Source organism: Papaver somniferum, chromosome 10 (assembly GCF_003573695.1).
Source record: "Papaver somniferum cultivar HN1 chromosome 10, ASM357369v1, whole genome shotgun sequence".
In the NCBI taxonomy this organism is placed as follows: Eukaryota; Viridiplantae; Streptophyta; class Magnoliopsida; order Ranunculales; family Papaveraceae; genus Papaver; species Papaver somniferum.
This window is the reverse complement of record NC_039367.1, coordinates 2,000,648-2,023,424: the sequence shown is the minus strand read 5'-3', so window position 1 is coordinate 2,023,424 and position 22,777 is coordinate 2,000,648. Positions and strand designations below refer to the sequence as shown.

The 22,777-nt window shown below is 37.0% G+C and overlaps 1 protein-coding gene across 3 annotated transcripts; it reads left to right on the top strand.

Annotated features, from left to right (window-relative positions):
• Nucleotides 1–10,503: 10,503 nt before the first annotated feature.
• Nucleotides 10,504–22,244, top strand: LOC113318306. Of its 3 annotated transcripts, none has more exons than XR_003344418.1 (3): nt 10,504–11,078; nt 13,863–18,901; nt 22,150–22,244. XR_003344418.1 is itself a non-coding variant. In XM_026566451.1 (2 exons), exon 2 carries the CDS (start codon nt 14,746–14,748, stop codon nt 16,114–16,116), a length of 1,371 nt encoding a protein of 456 aa, XP_026422236.1. In that variant the 5' UTR covers nt 10,504–11,078; nt 13,863–14,745; the 3' UTR covers nt 16,117–19,166. The 3 variants fall into 3 exon arrangements, 1 of the variants encoding a protein (XP_026422236.1); XR_003344419.1 differs by having other exon boundaries at nt 22,153–22,243; XM_026566451.1 differs by lacking the exon at nt 22,150–22,244 and having other exon boundaries at nt 13,863–19,166.
• Nucleotides 22,245–22,777: the final 533 nt, after the last annotated feature.

Sequence of the window (22,777 nt, the reverse complement as noted above, 5' to 3'; positions counted from 1 at the left end):
GGGTTTGTTCCTAGGGCCTAGACAGAGCTGGTATGGGTGTTGGATTCGGTCAAATTTGGTTAGATAATCGGTGGGAATCAAAACATGGAAGATATTCTCAAATAGGAAAGATATTCTATTCTTGGAATTCTTGGATGGAAGAAACGTGCATGGGTTAATTCTATTGGCTGGAAACAATTCCTATAGCTCAGGGATGATGCGTGAGAGAGATAAAACAGGAAACAATCCGTAACAAATCAGAGAATTAAAGAAAAAATATTTCGGAATATTTTCTTTAATGGCCGGATATCCTTGGAGTTATTACAAGGATTGGAGTGACCTGTTGTGTATAAATAGGTCCCTAGTGTCGATAAGAAAAGGCTAGCAAGTTTAGGGAGAGTTTGGGAGAGAGTAGAGACGTAAAATCAAAGAACTAGGCGCAGTGAAGAAAAGTTTCTGCTGCTGCAGAAACTCAAGAACACGAAGAACAATAGACCAGGAAGGAAAGTCGTTAAAAACTGTCGCTTAATCGCGACATTTTTCCACTCCTTTCCGAGACCGAGTCTTTGTACCTACAACATTATTTCTGTGTCGTTGATTCTGGACGCCTTCTGTGGGTCGCATAATCCTGTTTTATAACATTTACTTATCTTTCTCTTCATTGTAAAACACTTTTGAGCATCAATGAAATCTTTTGAGAAGTTTTTCATCATGAGTAGCTAAACCCAATCCCAGGGGTGACAGAGGAAGCCATTCTCACAATAATTATGTGGTAATCTCTATTTTATTAATTTATGCAATATTTTTATATGATTAATTGCATTGATAAAAATGATTTAAATGGTTTTTATTAATCAACTGTGTTTTCCCTTGATAACACATGCTTAGTTTTAAACTCTTGATGCATTATACTTGTGATTAACAGTTGATATTTTGGAAAATCTGCTTTTGGAAATATTTAGAATCAACCCAATTATTTAAATTGCATAGTAAAAAAATATTAGATCACATAAGTATTGTTGAATGGTGGAATCTTAACACCTATTTCTCCATAAAATTTTACATCACTTGCTATTAGTTTTGCTACATTCCTAAATTTTATTTATCTAGAAATTTTGTTACCTTCACAAATCTGAAAATAACCTACTTTTACTACTATCACTATAACCACTTGAAAATACATCACTCTCCCATGTGGAGATGCATCATACTCTCTACGCGGAGAGGACCTAGGCGGACTGGACGGCGGAGTTTGATAAGGAACCCGTGGACGGTCAGACATCGCTGCGAGGAGGAACAAAAACAAGTTAGAAGTAAACACGAGGACGCCACCAAAGATCAAAACACCACAAAATTAACAGTTTATCTCAGCCCATCCCAGAAACCCTAAAACTAGAGAACAACTAATCAATTAAAGCACCGGCCCACTCGTCTTGAGGAGAAGAACAGGGGCAAGCATATATGCTTCGACATATGTGTTCTTCATCACAAACAAGGTGCAGCAGCAACAGAAAAATCATCATCAACACAAAATTTGACCAACAACAGAAAAATTAATAAAAGAAACCGTACCTCCACAAAATCCGCAGCACCACCACAAATAAACTTCGCAGCACAGCAGCACCAAAAAAAAAGGCGTACAAGAAGAAGAACCAGAAATGATCAGGAAATGGGTATGATTAATGCTAGGACAAAAAGAAGTTAATGGTTGAAGAACAAGGAAGAAGAGAATGAAGTCTGACAGGAGGTGAAAGAGAGAATGAAATTAATTTTTTGTCTCTTCTCTCTCTTATTTATACACTCGAAAGAAGGAAAGAGAATGAAGTTAATGGGTGAATGGGAAACGTGCTCATTAAGTGAGAAGTTAATGCATGGGTGGGAAACGTTCCCAAGTATTTAGGAGAAGTTATTAGGAGAGAGATGAGGAAATATGTAACGGCTTTTTTCTTCAATGCTCCCACTAAACATCTAAGCCATAAGAAAAGGGGCAAATTGTATGTACATATTTCATTATCAAACACGTGTATGTGAGAAGACACGTGGAGAGCATGCAATCTAAGTCATCAAAAAATGATGACACACGCCTACAACCAAGAAGCCCATCCCATCGACGTCAGATCTTCGTCCAAATAAATCCAAGGGAAGAAATCAAAGGAATACCAAAGTACGGTGTTACTGCGGAGCACCAAATAGCTCTCGAAGAGTTACTTTATCCAATCCCCAAAATAATCCAAGATCAACGGCGAGGAGAAGGCCGACTGACACGGATGTGACAGGGGCAGAAGACACTTGTCTGACACGAGCATACTTCCCAACTACCCGCATTAAACACTCTGAGCAGTGTACGTGTCAATAAACCCGTGGAACGAACGAGGATGACTCTTCGGGATCAAGCAATAAACACGAGGAGTATTGTAAAGATCGAAGACCTCTGCGTGATGGACACAAAGCACAAGAATATAAGATTACAACGGCTCTCAGAAATGGGTCCCACACTCTAACCCTATAAATACCCCTCTCCACCAAGAGATAAGGGGTCGACCAAGGGAGGAAATTTAGGAGAGAGAAGAATAGAGAAGAATAGAGAGAGTAAGTATACTTTATATCCGCAGACCTATGTACACTCTAAAGTCATTCGACTATCTCTGTAACCATTGAATGCATAGTGAAACAACAACCCCGTGGATGTAGGCCTTAGTGCTGAACCACGTAAATCTTAGTCTTATTTACATTTCAGCACTTTACATCCAGTTCATACTCCATGATAATTGCTTTTATGCTTCTTTTTCTTTATATTCCTCTATACGAACATCTCTGGTGATGATATTAGACGAGGCAATGGTAAACCCGAAGGTTTTGAGCCGAGGAATCAATACAATCATCTCCTCAGTGCGAGCATGTGTATAGATTGCGAACATTGTTTGTGAACACGTGGATGCCTTCGTGATTTACGTGTTCACAATAACGTAACAGAAGGCCAAAGATAATCCGAGACTTTTATTGAAGTCTTTGAATTTTGTATGTATGAAAAGGAGAATCATACAAAACTTTTTTTTTTGTTGAAGAGAAAGGTTAAGTTGAATTAAAAAGAAAAAATGTAATAAGGCAAAGATGCCCCCATTTTACAGATCGCAAGATCATTTACGTTGAACTATCAATTATAACCTTCCAATGAGTTATCATATCTCTAAAGGTTAAAAATTTGAACCATTGATTCCTGTTTCTCCGAGTGTAGATCAAAAGTTTAACCTCATTGATGATTTCCTCCACTGACATTGGTCTCTTATTTTCCATGACGCGCCTGTTGCGTTCATTCCATAACGCCCAAGAGATTGCAAAAATTAAGAGTGGCCAGATTCTTCTTCCTCTATTTCTGCCTCTTCTAAATTTCCACGCTTCCAGTTGCATAGTAATGTTTCCTCCTTGAGCCCACCTGACATTAAATCCCCAAAGAAAATAGTTCCAAACTTTATGTGAGAATTCACAATGTAGTAGCAGATGATTCACGGATTCATGATGAGCGTTGCAGAGTGCGCATAAAGAGTATTGGATCTGACATATTCTTCTTAGCAGGTTGTATTTTGTTGCGATTGCATTTTGTGCAGTTGACCACATAAAAAATTTCACTTTTGGAGGGACATGTTGTATCCAGATGCAGGCTACTTGAACTGAGTTGTTGTTGTCTAGCAGCTGCTGCACCATCCAATCATAACATGCTCTGACACTGAAGCCTCCCTTTAAAGAACATCTTACCTCATCTTCCGCTTCATCTTCTTCATCCACCACAGATGGAGGAACTCCTAAATCTTCAAACAAGGATAACATTTCAGGTATCTCTGCTGGTGTCAAATTCCTTCTAAATTTCAAATCCCAGACTGCATTGGCCACCACCTCTTTTATGACTGCGTTTTTGAGTAGAGAACTTGTAAATGTTGGGGTATTTGATTTTGATAGCCTGAGTTTCACACCATTTGTCCCATCAAAAGCTAACAACATCTCTTTTTTTAATTTCAGAGACAACAACATTCTCAACTATCTTTTTATGTTTTTGAATTCCTTTCTATATACCTCTTCCTTGAGGGTTGCTTGAATCTTTGACCCATAATTACTTTGGTCTAGCTTTCATCTTCTCTTGAATGACTCTTCTCCATAAGATTTTCTTTTCTCTTGTGAATCTCCATGACCACTTAGCTAAGAGTGCTTTGTTTGTGAGCTTTAAATTTCTAATGCCCAATACTCCTTTATGCTTTGGTAAACAAATTCTCTCCCATGCTACCCAATAGATTTTCCTTGCATCTGCTGGGGAGTCCCACAAGAAGTATCTCATAATTTGGTTGAGCTTTTTCTCCACTCTGACGGGCATTGGAAAGATAGACATAAAGTATATAGGTAAGATGGATTAAGTAGGAAAATTTCCCAATCCTAACACATACAAAACTTCATTAAGTTGTAAAAATGTATGTGTTGAATTGTTGGTTTGCTAATAAAAAAATTTATTGAAGCTAAATTGAACTCTAGTAGGGCATACACAGGGGACAGAGACAAAACGCTTCAAACTCTGGCAGGAATCTAATACAAAAATGAACTGTCGGTTGTGCAAAACTGACTTTACAAGCCCCTAATTGACACAGAAATTATACAAGTATACAGAGGATAAACCATTTCCACATGCTAAACAATAGCCAACTGCAAGAGTCATAACTTGAATAAAATACGAGACAACTCATAGTTCTAACATAATTGGAAGCACTGAAATCTAAAAGAAAATAGTTAATATTCCACTTGAAATAATCATACTCTGCAGCACTCCCATACTTTCCCAAGATTTAGGGATTCTCCTTGTGTACATGGTGAATTTTAAATTGAAACTAGTTATATTACATACTTGGAGTGTGTAAACTGATAATCGAACAATGCTTCAAAGTCTAAAAGGAATCTGATACCAAAATGAATTATCGGTTTTGCAAAACTGACAGTACAATCTAATTCCTCACTCATTTGGCCTTGCACACCTCCTCCGTATCGTCCATTTTTTTTGTTTTTGGGAAAAATAGCTAAAATGCCCCAATTTGGAAGGCATGGTTGTGGAAATCCCAAGATTTAAAAAAAAAAAGTTAAAATGCCCCAATCCGTTAACTTTTCCATCCAATCCAGTTAAGTAGTGAGTGACACACATGTGAAATAAAGACAATAATAACCCTTCAGGGTTAAGGGTTTTAGGGTTCAATGTTAGGGTTAAGGGTTTCAGGTTCATGGTTTTAGGGTTCAGGGGTGGTGGTTGCGGTGGTGGTTACGGTGGTGGTGGTGGAGGTGATGGTGGTGGAGGTGGCAGAGGTGATGGTGGTGGAGGTGGTGGAGGTGGTGGTGCTGGCGTTGGCGGCGGTGGTGTGGTTGTGGTTGTGGCGAAGGTGGTGGTGATGGTGGTGGCGGTTGTGGCGGAGCAGGTGGTGGTGGTGGAGGAGGCAACGACGGTGGTGGTGGAGGCGGCGGCGGTGTGGTGGTGGAGGCGGTAGTGGTGGAGGTGGCGGTCGTGGTGGTGGTGGCGGCGGTCGTGGTGGTGGTGATGGTTGAGGTGGTGGTGGTGACGAAAATATGACACGTGTCGCAATATTAAGGGTTTGTTATTTTATAAGAAAGAAAATATCAATTAAAAAAGGGTTAAAAATGACTTTTCTTCACATGTGAGAGTTCACATGTGTGTAAACTTGACCATTTAACCAGCTTGGATGGAAAAACCAACGGATTAGGACATTTTAACTTTTTGTTGAAAGTCTGGGACATTTTCACAAAAGATACCCCAAATTGGGGCATTTCAACTCTTTTCCTTTTTTTTTTCCTCCAAATTCTCGAACCCTCTTTAGTTTTTACTCTCTTCTCTTGTGCGTTCAGCTGGTTGCTTCTTGAATTAACCAGATTTCCGTTTAGCAACAACCCTTATAGCTCAGTGGTAGAGCGCCAGTCTTGTAAACTGTGTGGGGGCAATATTTTGTTATGTATCTTATTTTGGCCTACGCCAACTTGATTGGGACAAATGCGTGGTAGTTGTTGTTTTTGCTGCTGTTGTTAGGCTTACAGTTTAAGGATGGTAGATGACATGAAGTTTACAGTTTCACATGTAGTAGAACCAGTGCACTGGGGAATTGTAAAATTACACAAAATGTTCCATCAAAGAAAAAAAATTTACTCAAAAGGCAATCACTTACAAAAGACGGTTCTCAACTAGGAGAACTGGAGGCTAACAATAATCAATTAAGAAGAACCCGAGGCTAAAAATTTCACGTAAGGGAAAAAGCTAAAAAGGAAAAAAAACACAAAATTGGTTAAAAAGACCAAAATCAACAGGTGGAAAAAACATTTAGATTTTGATATTATTTAAATGGACAAAATGTAAAAATATTCAGGATGTAAATAGTTTCATCATGTCCATTTTCAAATACTTTTTCTTATTTTTAATTTACACAGGATGCATCCAGTTTTATCCTCGCTATTTTTTAAGTTTAAGTTAGGATGAATCCAGTTTCATCCTTGCTACTCCCTCTATTTCTGAAAGACCGTCCTCTATTCCTTTTTCGTCAGTTTCAAAATTGTGTCTAACTTATGTTTATAGTCATACTTTTTCAATGAACTCTCTAATATACCCTTGAGTTCTTTATAATCATAAATCCATTTTTAACGTGATCCAATGTAAAATATTAAATAAATTAGTATAATTGAGGAAACAAATATATCCTTCATTCCTTTTAAGAAAATATACTTTAACTCTAAAAATTAAATTCCTTATAAAGTTTATACTTCATAAATTCGATATCTTTTAAATTTTCCTTTTATATTTCGTATTTATAATTCTCACAATAATTTTGGATAGTCTTTATTGCTATTAGGCAAATAACTAAGGGTAGTCAAGTAAAATAGTATGGTCTCCTTAGTATTTTGAGAAAGTCAAAGCGGACTGTCTTTGTGAAACACAGAGAGTATTTTTTTGGTGTCCATTTCACCCCTATTAATTTTTTCTCGTCCATTTGAACCGTGTTTTAAAAATATTTGGACAAATAACCCATTTTCCGAAAAAAAAATTATTGTAGCGACTTCGAGCTAAGCCTGCACCTCTTTTTGCCAATCAGTCAAGCTGAGAAGTTTGTCCCGCGGAAACTATGAGCAAATTTCAGCCGAGCTATTGTCCTTTAAATGACATTCAGCTTGAATCAGACTGAATCAAAATGTTGCATAAACACCTGCGACTCTGACCCATTACAAAGCCTAAATGACAGCATGAATTTCTGCTACGTACACAGCAATATTGCCACCTGCAACAGCTTCAAAGACAACAGCATTACCACTTTGGTTGTATTGTAGACATGTTAGGACGAGCAGGGCTACTTGAAGAAGCATTTGAGCTTGCAGAGTCGATGGAAATTGTACCAACCCCTATAATTTGGAGGACTTTGCTCGGTGCTTGTAGAATACATGGTAATGCTAAGCTGGGTAAACGTGCAAAAGAGTGGTTTCTGGCACTGAGACATGATCAAAGTGGGGATTATGTGTTGCTGTCAAATATATATGCATCAGAAGGTCAACGCGAAGGTGCACAGAATGTAAGGAAGTTGATGGAAGATAGAGGAGCAAAGAAAGAAACTGGTTGTTCCCTAATTGAGGCTGATAACAAGGAACTGATGCATTTCTTATTTAATTAAGAATCCATGGTGACTTCAAGAAGCCATAATCTTTAATTGCGCTTATGGAGACTGGATGGAACAAAATGTCGATATCCAGGTAATTTGGTCTGTTACTATAGTGGGTTAAAACATTTGATGATTTTTATATAATACCGAGAAATCTTAGTTGATCAGCTGAAATTCGTAGAGGTTTAAATTGGGAAAATATCCCAATATGGGATGCAATGTTGGACAACTACCTCAACATTAAAAAAAGTTGGAAACTGCCCCACTGTTAGAAGTAGCAGTTAAATGGACATGTGTGAGCTCGCACTTGCAGTGAAAAGACAGAAATACCCATTTCCATTTAGATCCTTCCAAGAATGCGAATAATCCGACGGACTAGAAGAAAACTCGGAGCACGTGTAAGCCACGTGCTACCATGTTATCCCCGCTGTTTTCACGACACCTGTCCAACACGTCATAATCTTACGGTGAGATGTGGGACCACACAAATCACACGCCTATCTTTTATAAACAATTGATCTAAAAAAAGATTCTCATATGAAAGATTACAGGACAACATTGCTGTTTAACTAATCGATCTCTTGCCGTTGTCACGGCGGGAAGCCCACGGAAAATATTGACGCAAAACTAAATTTTAATAAAATAATATTTATTATCGGAATCCGGCCAAAAACGTACAAACCTTACACTCTACAGTGTTGTGATAATATTTATCACCGCAAAACTAAATAATATTTGTTCATTATTTATCACCGGAATCCGGCAAAAAATGTACAAACCTTACACTCTACAGTGTTGCGATAATTCTTACAATCGTTCCTCTTCTCGACGCCTTTCTGGAAGTGCCTTGCATTCACCAATTTTAGTTATTCTTTCAAAACTGAACATGGGGTGAAATGAAAGATCCGAAAGTCTTCTTGTACACGACAATGCCACAAATGTTAAACCAATACTCTCCTTTGATCCTATATCTACCACGGCATGATCAAGTGTTATTCCTTGGATTTTATGCGCCATGATTGCCAACACAAGATGAGGGGAAACTGTTTACGCTGACATGTTACCCCCGAAGAAGATATCCAGTTTGTAATGGCGGGAACAATCAGAATCACATTTACATTCGGTTCTTCGTATAACTGTGGACCGGTGTACTTGTCGAACCTTACCATAACAGCAATGGGTATATGAGTGGGTGGTTTCTTGCCGTTTTGATACACAACATCCACAACGGTTCCTGTCGAACATTACCCTTGATTCCTTAGACAACAAGACTATTTTCTCCAACCTTTTAGCATCATCGGTACTCGCATACTCAGCCGTTTGATAATTATTACTTGACATAACACGAGCAACAGGATACCCAAGATTTTCAAGTTGTTCATAGTTGTAGGCAACAACGTCCTCCTTTTTAGGAAATAAACGAATTGCATTCTTAAAGTGATCTTTCACTTGAACTGTGAGCTTCATGTACTCTCTACTTTTGAACAACTCCCAATCTTCTATAATAGATTTACCATCACTCAATATAACAATGCTTCTCTAAATTGTTGTTCTTCAATTCCTGATTGTCGGAAGACTTCTTTAAGATGGACACAATTCTCAAACACATAGTATGCAGCATATTCTGTCAGTTCCAAGTCTCGGTCTCACCCGCCTTGAGCATATAACGAAGAATCAAACACTGGTGGAAGCTGTCCGATGTCGCCAACAAGCATAATCGAAACATTTCCAAACGGCTCATCAGTTGCAAAAATATCTCTACATCGAAGATCAATGTTTCTGAGCATTCTTTTTCCAATCATACTGTACTCATCTATAATTATCAACTTTGTACCACTGAAGTCAACCTATTAAAAAAAGATAACAAATGGTCACGTCCTGGTGCTTCTAATAGTTGTGCCCTGGTGTAACAACCTAAGTTATATGATCTCGACAAAAGTGAATTAGATTGATTGTCCTGGTGCAACCTAAGTTATATCACCCTAAGTTATAGAAATATCTATAGTTTAATTGTTCATTGTTTATATATCCTGGTGCTAGACAAAACTGGAAATATAAGTTACCTGCATAAGACCGCATCGTTGCGTCTCCAACTTCTTGTATGACTGATTCCTATCCGTCGTTATGGCAAGTTCATGGTGAATAGTGGAACCACCAATGTTAAAAACAGTTACACCAGTGGGAGCCATAATCCTAACAGCTTTATCGTTCCCGAACATCTCTCTCGTTGAACCAACAATGGTGTTAATAAGTGTTGATTTTCCCGTTCCAGCTCCTCCACTGACAATCAAACGGATGCTTAAACCGTCATTGAGAGATTTATGAACCAGATTTAGAGCCGCCTTTTGTTGATCAGACAAAACAGTAAGACAAGTATCTGCACCAGTGCTTGAATGTACCTCATGTACTGCTTCTCCTAATCTGCTGGTGAAAGCTATGTCCTCCTATGTCAAAGGAAAACTACGAAATCCTTCTTCCCAATCATGGTTCTTGTCAATCGACCTTAATCCAAGCTCACTATCGATTACTGGACCAAAATTGGGTACCATTCTTGATGCGACCATCCATTCCTCCTCTAGCGTGTTATCTCCTGAATCCATTTCTTCCTCGCGTTCATCCTCAACCATGGCAAGTTCCCCATCCTCATTTTCATTGGCACGACGAAGTTCGGCATAACATTCTGACCATGTCAGAGAATCCCCTTTTCGTTGATCAGTGCCTAATAATGCATATTTCTAGATCATTTTGTTGTCTTTTATCACACCTCATGTGCATTATCTCCATGTTTTTGTGCAAATTTATACATATGCTTATCTAAGTACTCTGAAGTAAATTTATATTAGTAATCTTACCAATTATTCATTTTGTATATGGCAGGAGACTGAATACAATGGAATCGACATAAACATGGAGCAAAGTGGGTGTTGCACGACAATGACGGGCATAAGAAGGCATGCGCGTCAAGGGATTAAAGTTTTGTTGCCTCAAAACAATGGGAGTCAAATAACTCAGTGGGCCTAAGTTCAAGTGCATATAAACCGAGTCCAAATTTCACTCTCATATACCAAAATCAGGGTATTCATGCTTTACACCTGATCAACCATTCTATTACCTTCCCAAATCCCATATCCTTCACGAAAAACTCTGTGCCCTTCTCTCCAGAAATTCAAGACCAATCTTTTCATGTCCCCCTCATTTTGCTCGGCATATCAAATTCTTCTGTAAATGTCTTCTCTGTTGTTAATCACACTTTCTCTGCCACCGACCTACACCCATTTCACACTAGAACTAATTAATAATGATCTATCAGTTTTTAGGGTGGATTGAATTGAAAACACAAGTGAAGAAGAGTGATGTACTATCAACAATCGGCGTTAGCAACGAACAATGATTGTCTCAATTTCATGTCTACATCAGTTGGTGAGTTGTTGGAAGTGGTCAAACATTTCAGCCCTAATTTTAAATATATTTTAGCTGTTAGTATGAGATTTGATTATTGAGAGAGGTCTTGTATAAATAGGGATGAGATTTTGTATCAAAACTCAAGCCCGGACTAGCCGGTGCAACATGCAATAGTAAATTAGGGTTTAATTTCGTTTTGTATTATGTTCTAAACATCTTTGCTAGGGAAAAAGATGAATCCCTTAATTTACTGCTAGATTATTCATGTTTTCAATGTTGTTCTTGTTTTGTTTCATTGAGTAAGGATTGGTTTAATCTAGAGCTGCTATTTACATATCTTTCACTTAGTATGTTTTGCATCCTAGGTTGTTAGAAATTGTGTAATTGTTGCTCCAACTTATGCTTAATTGAATCAATTGGTATGTGATTAGTTGTTCTTTAATCAGACAACTAATGCTAGAGATTAATATCTTAGTTGACATTAACCTATCCAACCTGAGATTACCCTGGATTAAACGGCAGGCTTGAACCTTCACCGGTGTCCATTGAAAAAGGACAAGAACATAACTTGAACTGAAATAGATTAGCATAGATTAGGTGGTGGATTTAACTGCCCCAGTTCCCTTTTATTTGCACTTTTGTTTTCTAATTTTTGTTACATAAACTTATCTTGTCGTATCGACGCAAATCCCCACCTTTGTGTTACTCTTGTTTTAAATCAGTTTTTGTAAGACCATAACTTCAAATCTACACCCACCTTGTCACTGTGAATCGACCTGTGGTTGCCTTGTGTTGCATTGTGATATTTTGCACTTGCAGTATAATTATAGGTATCTTTCCAATCCTACCAAGTTTTTTTGGCGCCGCTGCCGGGGACTCGGTAGCGGTGTGGTTGAATTTCAGTTGCACTTTCACTGATTCTTAGTTGTAGTTTGTACATATAGCTTTCCTGTTATTGTAGTGTAACTCAGTATCAATTCATCTGTTTATATACTTTTGCATCATCTTGTTCCATCTAAAGCTCTCTAGCATTGCATTCCCTAGTTTTTCAGTTTTAAGTAATATATTGTTTCATCCCCTGAGTGGAAAGAGCTGGGCAAATAAAAAAAATATGTTGTTTCTGTGTACTGTGTTACCATAACTGAGTTTCAGTTTAGGACAATCTGTAGTCTCCTTCCAACCTAGTCTTTATGTTATTATCAATTTAATCTTTTTAATTTTCTTCCAGTTGGTTTTCCTGCTCCATTGTCTTGAATTATTTCTACAAGTCGAGTCTAGTTTCGGTCAATTTCATGTGTATCTAGTCGAGTCCTGTAGTCCAGTCCTCAATCGTTTTTAACTTTCTCAGTCTGTAATAATATATCATCAATAGGTTAGCCATCTAGGATTTTCGTTTAAAAGTGTCATGCTAGTTTCTGTCATTAGCATAACTTAGATTGCGTTAGTTGTCAGTAGGTCGAATATTTTGAGTTTAGCTTTACTAGTTTTTAGTTTTGATTATTTACTTGTTACCGTTATGTCTTCTTCTGTTTCTCAAAAAATAAATAAAAATAATAATAAATAAATAAATAAATTCTGTCTTCCTACTTTTCTTATTGTAACTTAGATTAGCCCACTATAGCTTTTAAACATTTGCATCTCATTTCTTTTTTTTCGGTAGCATCTTGTCTATAGCTGCTTATATTAAGTTTAAGACATTCTGACTCGTTGTCATCTGTAGTATTTCATCCCATAAATCATTTGATATTTTCTTTTAGTCTGTTTAGTTCGTCTCCACAGGAAGTTGTATTTTGTCTTATTGCATTTAGTTTCTATCTGGATTCAAACGTTAGTGTCCATTAGTGATAGTGCATAGTCCTATTTGCATAATAACTGCTCGTCCCATTTGCATCTCTGTAATATATCATTTCATATTAGTAAGTTTAGTTCTTTGGTTCTTTTATTTTTGGAGTAATATAGATCTAATCATTTACAAGATTTGGCTCTCAGTCATTTCTCTTTTTGTGTTTACTTAAATAGTTCCATCCTGCTTATAAAAAAAAATAAAAAATTGTTCCATCTTGTCCATTTTTTTTTGTTGAAAATAGTTGTTCAAATATCTTTCACCATTTTTGTTTAATTTAGTACGTAGCTTGTCGTCATAAGTTGCATCCCTCTTTGTCTCTTTTAATTTTTGTTAGTCTAGTCTTTCTGATTTCTAGTTAGATTATATAATTGCTCAGTTTTTCTTTTGTCCAGTACTTTTGGCTTAACTTAGTTCTAGTGCCTTTTCAAATCTGTAGCTTTTAAACGTTTGCATATCTTTTGTTTTCTTTTTCCACTTGAATTTGTCTGTAGTTGTATATATTAAATTTAAGTATCTTAATTTGTTAGCTGTAAGTCATTAGTCGTTCATCCATCTGTTAGTGTTAGTTTTAGTGTTTCAGTCACACCATTTCTGCATCTTTTCATTTTTGTTATTTTAGTTAGTTTACTTTGCATCATTCATTTTCAGTTGTTATAGTATAACTCAGTAGTTAGTTCATCTGTTATATACTCGGCATCTTGTTGTTATTATTAGCTGTATTTTGCATTCAGTTACCACTTGCATAATCCCGTATTAATTTAAAGTAGATCATATTATCGTCAACCTGTAAAATATCAGCGTTCCTGCATTTTTGTTTTTTCTTTTCATTTTGCTAGGTTGCATTCTGTAGATATATGCTGTAAATTAATTTAGTTGTTACTGCCAAAATTGATTCTACCTTTTCTTCGTTTTATCTTTTCAATTCTCGGAACTAAAAGTTTCTGTTGAGCTAGTAGGTACCTGCGATATCTCTCTGTGAAACAAGGAAAAGGAGAAAAGGGAACGGAACACAATCTGTGGAAGTGCCTAAAACCAGTTTATACTGGCGGTATCATTCTCGAACCTTAAAGTTATTATCTCCAATAATTTCCATGATGGCTTGTTGAACTGTAACCCCATGGTTTAGCGTTAAACCTCTGAACTTTTTGATGATTTTGTATTGAATGATAAACCATGTTCACCCGATAAACGAGGTGCCTGAAAGTGCATTTTCCATAATCCTGGAAAGTTGAATAACCTGTCGGAATACGTGTTGAACTTGTCATTTTGTTGTGCGCCCCCTTAATCTTAGCAGAACTCGTGCCTGTGTGCGTTTAACCCTGAATCTTGTTGTCATTCCTATAAGCATTACTTTACTGGTTTGTGTACTACTGCTTGTCTGAAGTGCAACATTGCAAAGCTGTATATACAAATTCTAGGGCTAGCCTTTTAATTCTCACGAGCATTGTCTTCCTGTATTGCTTGGTTATCTGATTGTTATTTTCATGACTATCTGTTGAACCAGTCTCCTTGGTACCTTTGTGCATGAATCCATGATACTTGAAAGCATGGTACCTGCTGAATCTGTTGTGTTCGGTGTGCATAATTCTGAAAACTAGCTTTTGGTTCATATGAGTTTAGCTTCTCTGTTTTGAAAAATCGTTGGCTGTCAGAGTGTTGTAACATGCTTGATGTGTGCTAGGCTAAGATTGTTGCTTTTTGTGACCAAACTGATGGTCTAGATAGTCTTCATCCAGACTGCCTACTTCAAACCTTATTTCCCATTATTGACACACCTGTCCAAGTTGAGACAATGGGTGATGATATCAGTTGGCCCCGTACTCTCCATGAGTACTGTACATGTATCCCACAAGGACAAGTCAGTTATCATGTATTGTGTTATCCCAGACTGATGGTCCATTTGAATTGGCTGCAAACATGATACAAATGCTTCCAATATTTCGAGGGGTTGAATCTGAAAACCCCTATTATCATGTAAGAGAGTTTGAGCAAATCTGTCGGACTATGCAGTTTGAAAATATTTCCGAGGACTCTCTAAAGTTGCGTTTGTTTACGTTTTCGTTAAAAGAAAGTGCTAAATCATGGTTTTACAGTCTGAGACCACAGTCAATCACCACTTGGGACCAACTCACAACAATATTTTTCAAAAAGTTATTTCCATATCATAGGACCATCAACATTCGTCAAAGTATAAAATTTTTTTTCCAGTTAGATGGAGAGACACTTTTTCATTATTTTGAATCGTTTAATGATTTGTTGCTTGAGTGTCCTCACCATGGCTTTGAGAAGTGGAGACTGGTCGCCATTCTTTATGAGGGACTAAACTTTAAGTCTCAAGCCTTGGTTGAGTCTATGTGTAATGGTGAGTTCATTGATAAAATTGTGGACGATGCATGGTCATTTCTAGCTGAAGTTGTAGAGAAAACCCATCAGTGGGAATCCTATAGGGAAACTAGGACAATGTCACATGATATGGGTGATCTCCATGAGTCAGATGTTGATTTTGACTCTAATGCAAATATAGAATTCTTAATTAGGAGAGTTGAAGCTCTAGAAAGGTGCACAAATGAAAATTCTGATGCACCCAAGTTATGTATCCAGACGGAATTCTCTTTTAGTATCTCGTGTGATAGCTTAGGCCATTTGATTGAGAACTGCTCTGAATTGCATGCCATTAAGCAGTCTAAATTGCATTGTGCCAATACTTCCCATCAAATGAATGATAATAACCCATACTCATTAACTTGTGAACTAGGAAGAAGAAACAATCTGAATATCTCATGTATTGATGACCCTACGCAAGGTTTGCAACCTGCAGTGAGTCAAGTTGTCACTGTACCAAATGAAAATGAAAGAAGTGACGAGCATGTGGACTATAAATTTGAAATGTTTGTTTTTACCAATGAGCTTAATTCTGAATATAGTGTTTCATACCCTATTGCTGAAAATGTCAATCCATATTCACCTATTTTAGAGGCAGATGTATGGGCGGAAAACACTAATGGTTTTGACAAAGTAGGATTTTCATGTATTTGTGATGATGATGATGATGATGATATAATGTTAGAGGAGGTCATTAATTCTGAAAATGAAATTTCAGAGTGTTGTAAGTCTGAAATGCTAAACCATAATGTAGAGATATTTATTGATAATATCCCTTCTAATGTTGATATTCATCGCAATGATGTTGAGCTGGGACTTGTGCAATAATTCGGTAAAAGAAAGCATGACAGAAAACTTGTGCCTGATTTAGGAAATATTGAATCTTCTGTCGGCACTAATGTTAGTATGCATGAAAATATATTTGATGTGTCTGATTCTCGGCCTAGGTCACAACATGATGTTTCTTATGATCTGCCTATGCATGAAACTAAAGTTTTGGATGATGATAATACTGAATTGGGGTTTGATAATTTGTTCAATGACTTTGAGCATAAGAAAGCACAACTTGTTTCTGGATGGGAAAATACTAGGATGCGTAGTGACACTTTTGAGCTTAATCATGATTATAACTTAGACGTATCTAGCTCCCTGCCCATGTCACAAACTGAGACTCTTCCACCCAACCTAGATTTTGCATGTAAAGATATTGTAAAACCAACTTTTCTGAGAGTTCCTAATCTAGGATTGGAACTATGTGCCTCCCAAGTCCTCTTGGACTATTTTGAATCTAAATATAATACATTTGAGGAGCCACGGTTGGAATGTTTGTCTCTGCCCGTCCCTAACAAAGTCCATTTTGAATTAGATCTTGTGCATGCAGAACCCCTAAGATTGCAAGATTTTTTGCTCAAAAACACATCTGTTGTCAACTTTAGGTTTGGGGGTACTCGTTTACATATGCAGCCTTACTTGCGCTCTCCTGTTATATATGTGTAAGGCTGTTGATGTCTCTGCATGTCTTCTTTTGGGTTGATCCTCAACTCTTTAGGTTGTATGTGTATGGTTAAGTTTTCTTGTATATAATCCAGTAGGTAATATTTCAGTTGAATCTTATGTTTCTTTTGTATATATTATGCTAATCCAATGTGATCTCAGCTGAAAAATGTTGGATTCTAGTAGTAAATAATGGAGTTTGGTTCTTTCTAACGTCAAATCTGGTAATCTCTTTCCTTATTCTCAAACTCATCATGTTTCTCCTGGTATGTTACAGTTATATTCCGTTTATCATTAGAAACATTGAGGACAATGTTTAGTTTAGGTTTGGGGGTAGAGAGTAGATGCCATTGACTATCACTGTGCTACATTTTCTTTGAAACTTAACTCTTCTATATGAAATGAAAAATGAAAAAATGAAAAATGGAGCTCATTTACCTTGAATTGTGATACCTGTGCGTATATGATATCTAGGATTATTAGTCTAGATGATGAGGCACCCCTGATTTTAGCACAATTCACATGTTGATAAGAAACTTGCACATGCACGATCTACCAATACATGTATGGCCTCGGGCAGGTGTTTTATTGGTTAAGTAGGCTGTCAATCATCTAGAATATTGAATGAGACTTGACTAGCTTGTTCTTTGGTTGGCTGGGATAGAAGTTGGAGGATATGTTAAGAAAAACAACCATTGGATTTGACCAGGTGCATCGAAAAGGGATACCTCTTGCTAAAAGTGTCATGTAATGTATTGTTCTATCTTTATGTAAAGTTGTTGGGTCATCTTGTGTTTGTAAATATCGTTCTTCCAAAATCAGTGAAAAATGAGTTGAGAATGAAAGTTCTTCAAAAATCAGTGAAAAATCAGTTGAGAATGAAAATTCAGAAAGAAAAGAAAATTCAGTTATCTAAAAAAAAATGCTTAAGTGTCTCTCTTGTGTCAAAATGAGAGTATTCAATGTACATATTATAGTCAAAGCCCTTTTTTGTTTTGTGTTGTAAATAGTCTTGTAAGATGCAACGAGGGTGTAGACATCGATGTACAACGCGGGTAAGCTGAAATATCACCAACTCTTAGGTGAACATTCACAATTCTCGTAAAGCTGGACAACTAGCTTGGCTTTGAATTCAGTTCTTAGCCTAAAAACTATCTTTTAGCAATTGGCAGTCATAACTTCTGATCATTCTCTACATGTGTAGATACACTTTACACTCTTATCACATGTCCTTAGTTGTTTCAGTGCTAGAATTGTGCCTTTGAAAGCTAGATTGACATATCCAATTGCTGTGAGCTAAAATTGAATTGTAGGTATCACTTTCATGGAATCTGAGCTTATATTTTGTCCTACAACTCTTCTTAGCTTTTGTTTTGCTCGTGGACGAGAAGAATTCAGGTTTGGGGGTGTGATCAGTGCCTAATAATGCATATTTCTAGATCATTTTGTTGTCTTTTATCACACCTCATGTGCATTATATCCATGTTTTTGTGCAAATTTATACATCTTCTTCTCTAAGTACTCTGAAGTAAATTCATATTAGTAACCTTACCAATTATTCTTTTGTATATGGCAGGAGACTGAATACGATGAAATCGGCATAAACATGGAGCAAAGTGGGTGTTGCCCGATAATGATGGGCATAAGAAGGCATGCGCGGTAAGGGATTAAAGTTCTGTTGCCCCAAAACAATGGGAGTCAAATAACTCAGTGGGCCTAAGTTCAAGTGCATATAAACCGAGTCCAAATTTCACTCTCATATACCAAAATCAGGGTATTCATGCTTTACACCTGATCAACCATTCTATTACCTTCCCAAATCCCATATCCTTCACGAGAAACTATGTTCCCTTCTCTACAGAAATTCAAAACCAATATTTTCTTGTCCCCCTCATTTTGCTCCGCATATCAAATCCTTCTGTAAATGTCTTTTCTGTTGTTAATCACACTTTCTCTGCCACCGACCTACACCCATTTCACATTATCCCTAATTAATAATGATCTATCAGTTTCTAGGGTGGCTTGAATTGAAAACACAAGTGAAGAAGAGTGATGTACTATCAGCAATCGGCGTCAGCAACGAACAGTGATTGTCTCAATTTCATATCTACATCAGTTGGTGAGTTGTTGGAAGTGGTCAAACATTTCAGCCCTAATTTTAAATATATTTTAGCTGTCATTATGAGATTTGATTATTGGGAGAGGTCTTGTATAAATAGGGATGAGATTTTGTATCAGAACTCAAGCCCGGACTAGCCGGTGCAACATGCAGTAATAACTTAGGGTTTAATTTCGTTATGTATTATGTTCTAAACATCTTTGCTAGGGAAAAAGATGAAACCCTTAATTTACTTCTAGATTATTCATGTTTTCAATGTTATTCTTGTTGTGTTTCATTGAGTAAGGATTGGTTTAATCTAGAGCTGCTATTTACGTATCTTTCACTTAATATGTTTTGCATCCTAGGTTGTTAGAAATTGTGTAATTGTTGCTCCAACTTATGCTTAATTGAATCAATTGGTCTGTGATTAGTTGTGCTTTAATCAGACAACTAATGCTAGAGATTAATACCTTAGTTGACATTAAGCTATCCAACCTGAGATTACCGTGGATTAAACGGCAGGCTTGAACCTTCACCGGTGTCCATTGAAAAGGGACAAGAACATAACTTGAACTGAAATAGATTAGCATAGATTAGGTGGTGGATTTAACTGCCCTAGTTCCCTTTTATTTGGACTTTTGTTTTCTAATTTTTGTTACATAAACTTATCTTGTCGTATCGACGCAAACACCCACCTTTGTGTTACTCTTGTTATAAATCATTTTTTGTAAGACCATAGCTTCAAATCTACACCCACCTTGTCCATGTGGATCGACCTGTGCTTTCCCTGTGTTGCATTGTGACACTGTGCACTTGCAATATAATTGTAGGTATCTTTCCAAGCCTACCAAGTTTTTTTGGCGCCGCTGCCGGGGACTCGGTAGCGGTGTGGTTGAATTTCAGTTACACTTTCACGATTCTTAGTTGCAGTTTGTACATATATGTTTATGTTGTTGCTTTCCTGCTATTGTAGTGTAACTCAGTATCAATTCATCTGTTTATATACTTTTGCATCATCTTGTTCCATCTAAAGCTCTCTAGCATTGCATTCCATAGTTTTTCAGTTTTAAGTAATATATTGTTTCATCCCCTGAGTGGAAAAAGATGCGCAAATAAAAAAATGTTGTTTCTGTGTACTGTGTTACCATAACTGAGTTTCAGTTTAGGACTATCTGTAGTCTCTTTCCAACCTAGTCTTTCTGTTATTATCAACTTAATGTTTTTAATTTTCTTCCTGTTGGTTTTCCTGCTCCATTGTCTTGAATTATTTCTGTAAGTCGAGTCTAGTTAATCTTAATTTGTTAGTTGTAAGTAGAGCTGGCAAACGGGCGGGCCGGGGCTGGCTTGTTACGGGTTACACGGGTTCGGGTTAACACGGGCCAAAACCTGCGGGTCGATATTCTTCACGGGTGGTCATTTCTTCAACCCGCGCCCGTAACGGGTAAAGCTTGCGGGTTCATGGGTTACCCGGCTTGTTTAGTTAAAATCAAAATTAAAGCTCAATTTTAATTAAAAATAAAATGAGTACAGATTACATCTTTTTGCAATTGCAACATCTAAAACAGTAAACCTAGTTTACTCCAGAAGCGAAATTAAATCTTAGTTTTAAAGGAAGACAACAATGGGGCTTTCTAATCATTCATCTAATCCCCAACTTCAACAACATTCCACTTTCATTTCATTCATAGATCCAAGACCAACTCTTTCTTCCCTGTTTTTTCTTTCTACAATACAATCACAATCTCTTCCAATTCCTCCCTTCAATTCACCAACAACAAAATTCAAAAAAAATTCACCAAAATTGAACAGAAATAGACAGTGAATCAGTGATTTGCAAAAATTGAAACCTTGAGAAACTTACTCTTTAGCACCCTTTTTTTTTCTGACAACAAAAACCACAACAAAAATCAAAACCTAGAAAAAAAATCAATTTGAAACTAAAATTGAAAAAGAGGGGTCAAAATTAGGGCATACCCTTTTAACATTCTCTTCTTTTATCTTCTCAAATCTCAATTAACTGCAACAACGCATTAAATCAAATGAATCAGATCAAATCCTCGAAAACTAATCAAACCCCTAAACAATAAGCAAACCAAATCCCCAAATCAAACTACCGATCTAACAGGATTACGGGAACTTCTTCTTCTTCTTCAATTTCTGGCTCTTCATTCTTAACCTTTATAGTAGCTCTCTTTGTGTTCTTCACTGCATGTTTCCTCTTCTTCACCTTCTTCTCAATTTATGGATTATTTTCTGATTTTAAGTAACCAAATACCACCAGCAACAAACCCATCTAAACTTCAATTACAGTCACTAGATTTATATCCAGTGAATCATTGAATCATTCGCATCTTTTCTTCAGCAACACACGAGAAAGGACAAAAGAAATATTCTCTTCTTATCAATTAATTCGACCAACAAGAAAAGAAATATAGCAACAACAGCTGATACTTAATCAACAGCCGAAGAAATGATGGAGGTGGTGAGGAGGCGCAGCCGCAGAAGAAGATAATATGGGGAGAAGAAAGAAAAGAAAGAGGAAGAAGAAATGAAAAGATATCTCGGATTTTTGATGTTTTTATACCTTAAACGTAGGGATATGATTAACCCTAGATAATCCAACGGCGATAATGAAATGTAATTTATTAATTATTATTATACACGGGTTAACAGGTTTACCCGCGGGTTTACGGGTCGGGCACGGGTTAACCCGTTTTCCCACAAGCCACCAATTCTCTTACCCGAACCCGGCTTGTTTATAACCCAGCCAATCCGGGTTCGGGTTTTCACGGGCCGGGCACGGGTTAATCCGCGGGTTTCGGCTTGTTTGCCAGTTCTAGTTGTAAGTCATTAGTCGTTCATCCATCTGTTAGTGTTAGTTTTAGTGTTTCGGTCACACCATTTCTGCATTTTTTTATTTTTGTTATTTTAGTTAGTTTAATTTGCATCATTGATTTCCGGTTTTTATATTATAACTTAGTTTTTAGCTCATCTGTTATATACTCGGCATCTTGTTGTTAGTATTAGCTGTATTTTGCATTCATTTACCACTTACATAATCCCATATTAGTTTAAAGTAGCTCATATTACTGTCACCCTGTAAAATATCAACGTTCCTGCATTTTTGTTTTTTCTTTTCATTTTGCTAGGTTGCATTCTGTAGATATATGCTGTAAATTAATTTAGTTGTTACTGCCAAAATTGATTCTACATTTTCTTCGTTTTATCTTTCCAATTCTTGGAACTAAAGGTTTCTGTTGAGCTAGTAGGTACCTGCGATATCTCTCTGTGAAACAAGAAAAAGGAGAAAAGGGAACGGAACACAATCTGTGGAAGTGCCTAAACCCAGTTTATACTGGCGGTATCATTCTCGAACCTTAAAGTTATTATCTCCGATAATTTCCATGATCGCTTGTTGAACTGTAACCCCATGGTTTAGCGTTAAACCTCTGAAATTTTGATGATTCTATATTGAATGATAAACCATGTTCACCCGATAAACTAGGTGCCTGAAAGTGCATTTTCCATAATCCTGGAAAGTTGAATAACCTATCGGAATACGTGTTGAACTTGTTCTTTTGTTGTGCGCCCCCTTAATCTCCGCAGAACTCGTTCCTGTGTCCGTTTAGCGTTGAATCTTGTTGTCATTCCTATAAGCATTAATTTCCTGGTTTGCGTACTACTGCTTTTCTGAAGTGCAGCATCGCAAAGCTGTATATACAAATTCTAGGGATAGCCTTTTAATTCTCACGAGCATTGTCTTCCTGTCTTGCTTGGTTATCTGATTGTTATTTTCATGACTATTTATTGAACCAGTCCCTTGGTACCTTTGTGCATGAATCCATGATACTCGAAAGCATGGTACCTGCTGAATCTGTTGTGTTCGATGTACAT

Excerpts from the sequence above, each read along its gene's own strand:
- LOC113318306 (XM_026566451.1), top strand. The coding sequence starts at position 14,746 with ATGTATCCCACAAGGACAAGTCAGTTATCATGTATTGTGTTATCCCAG.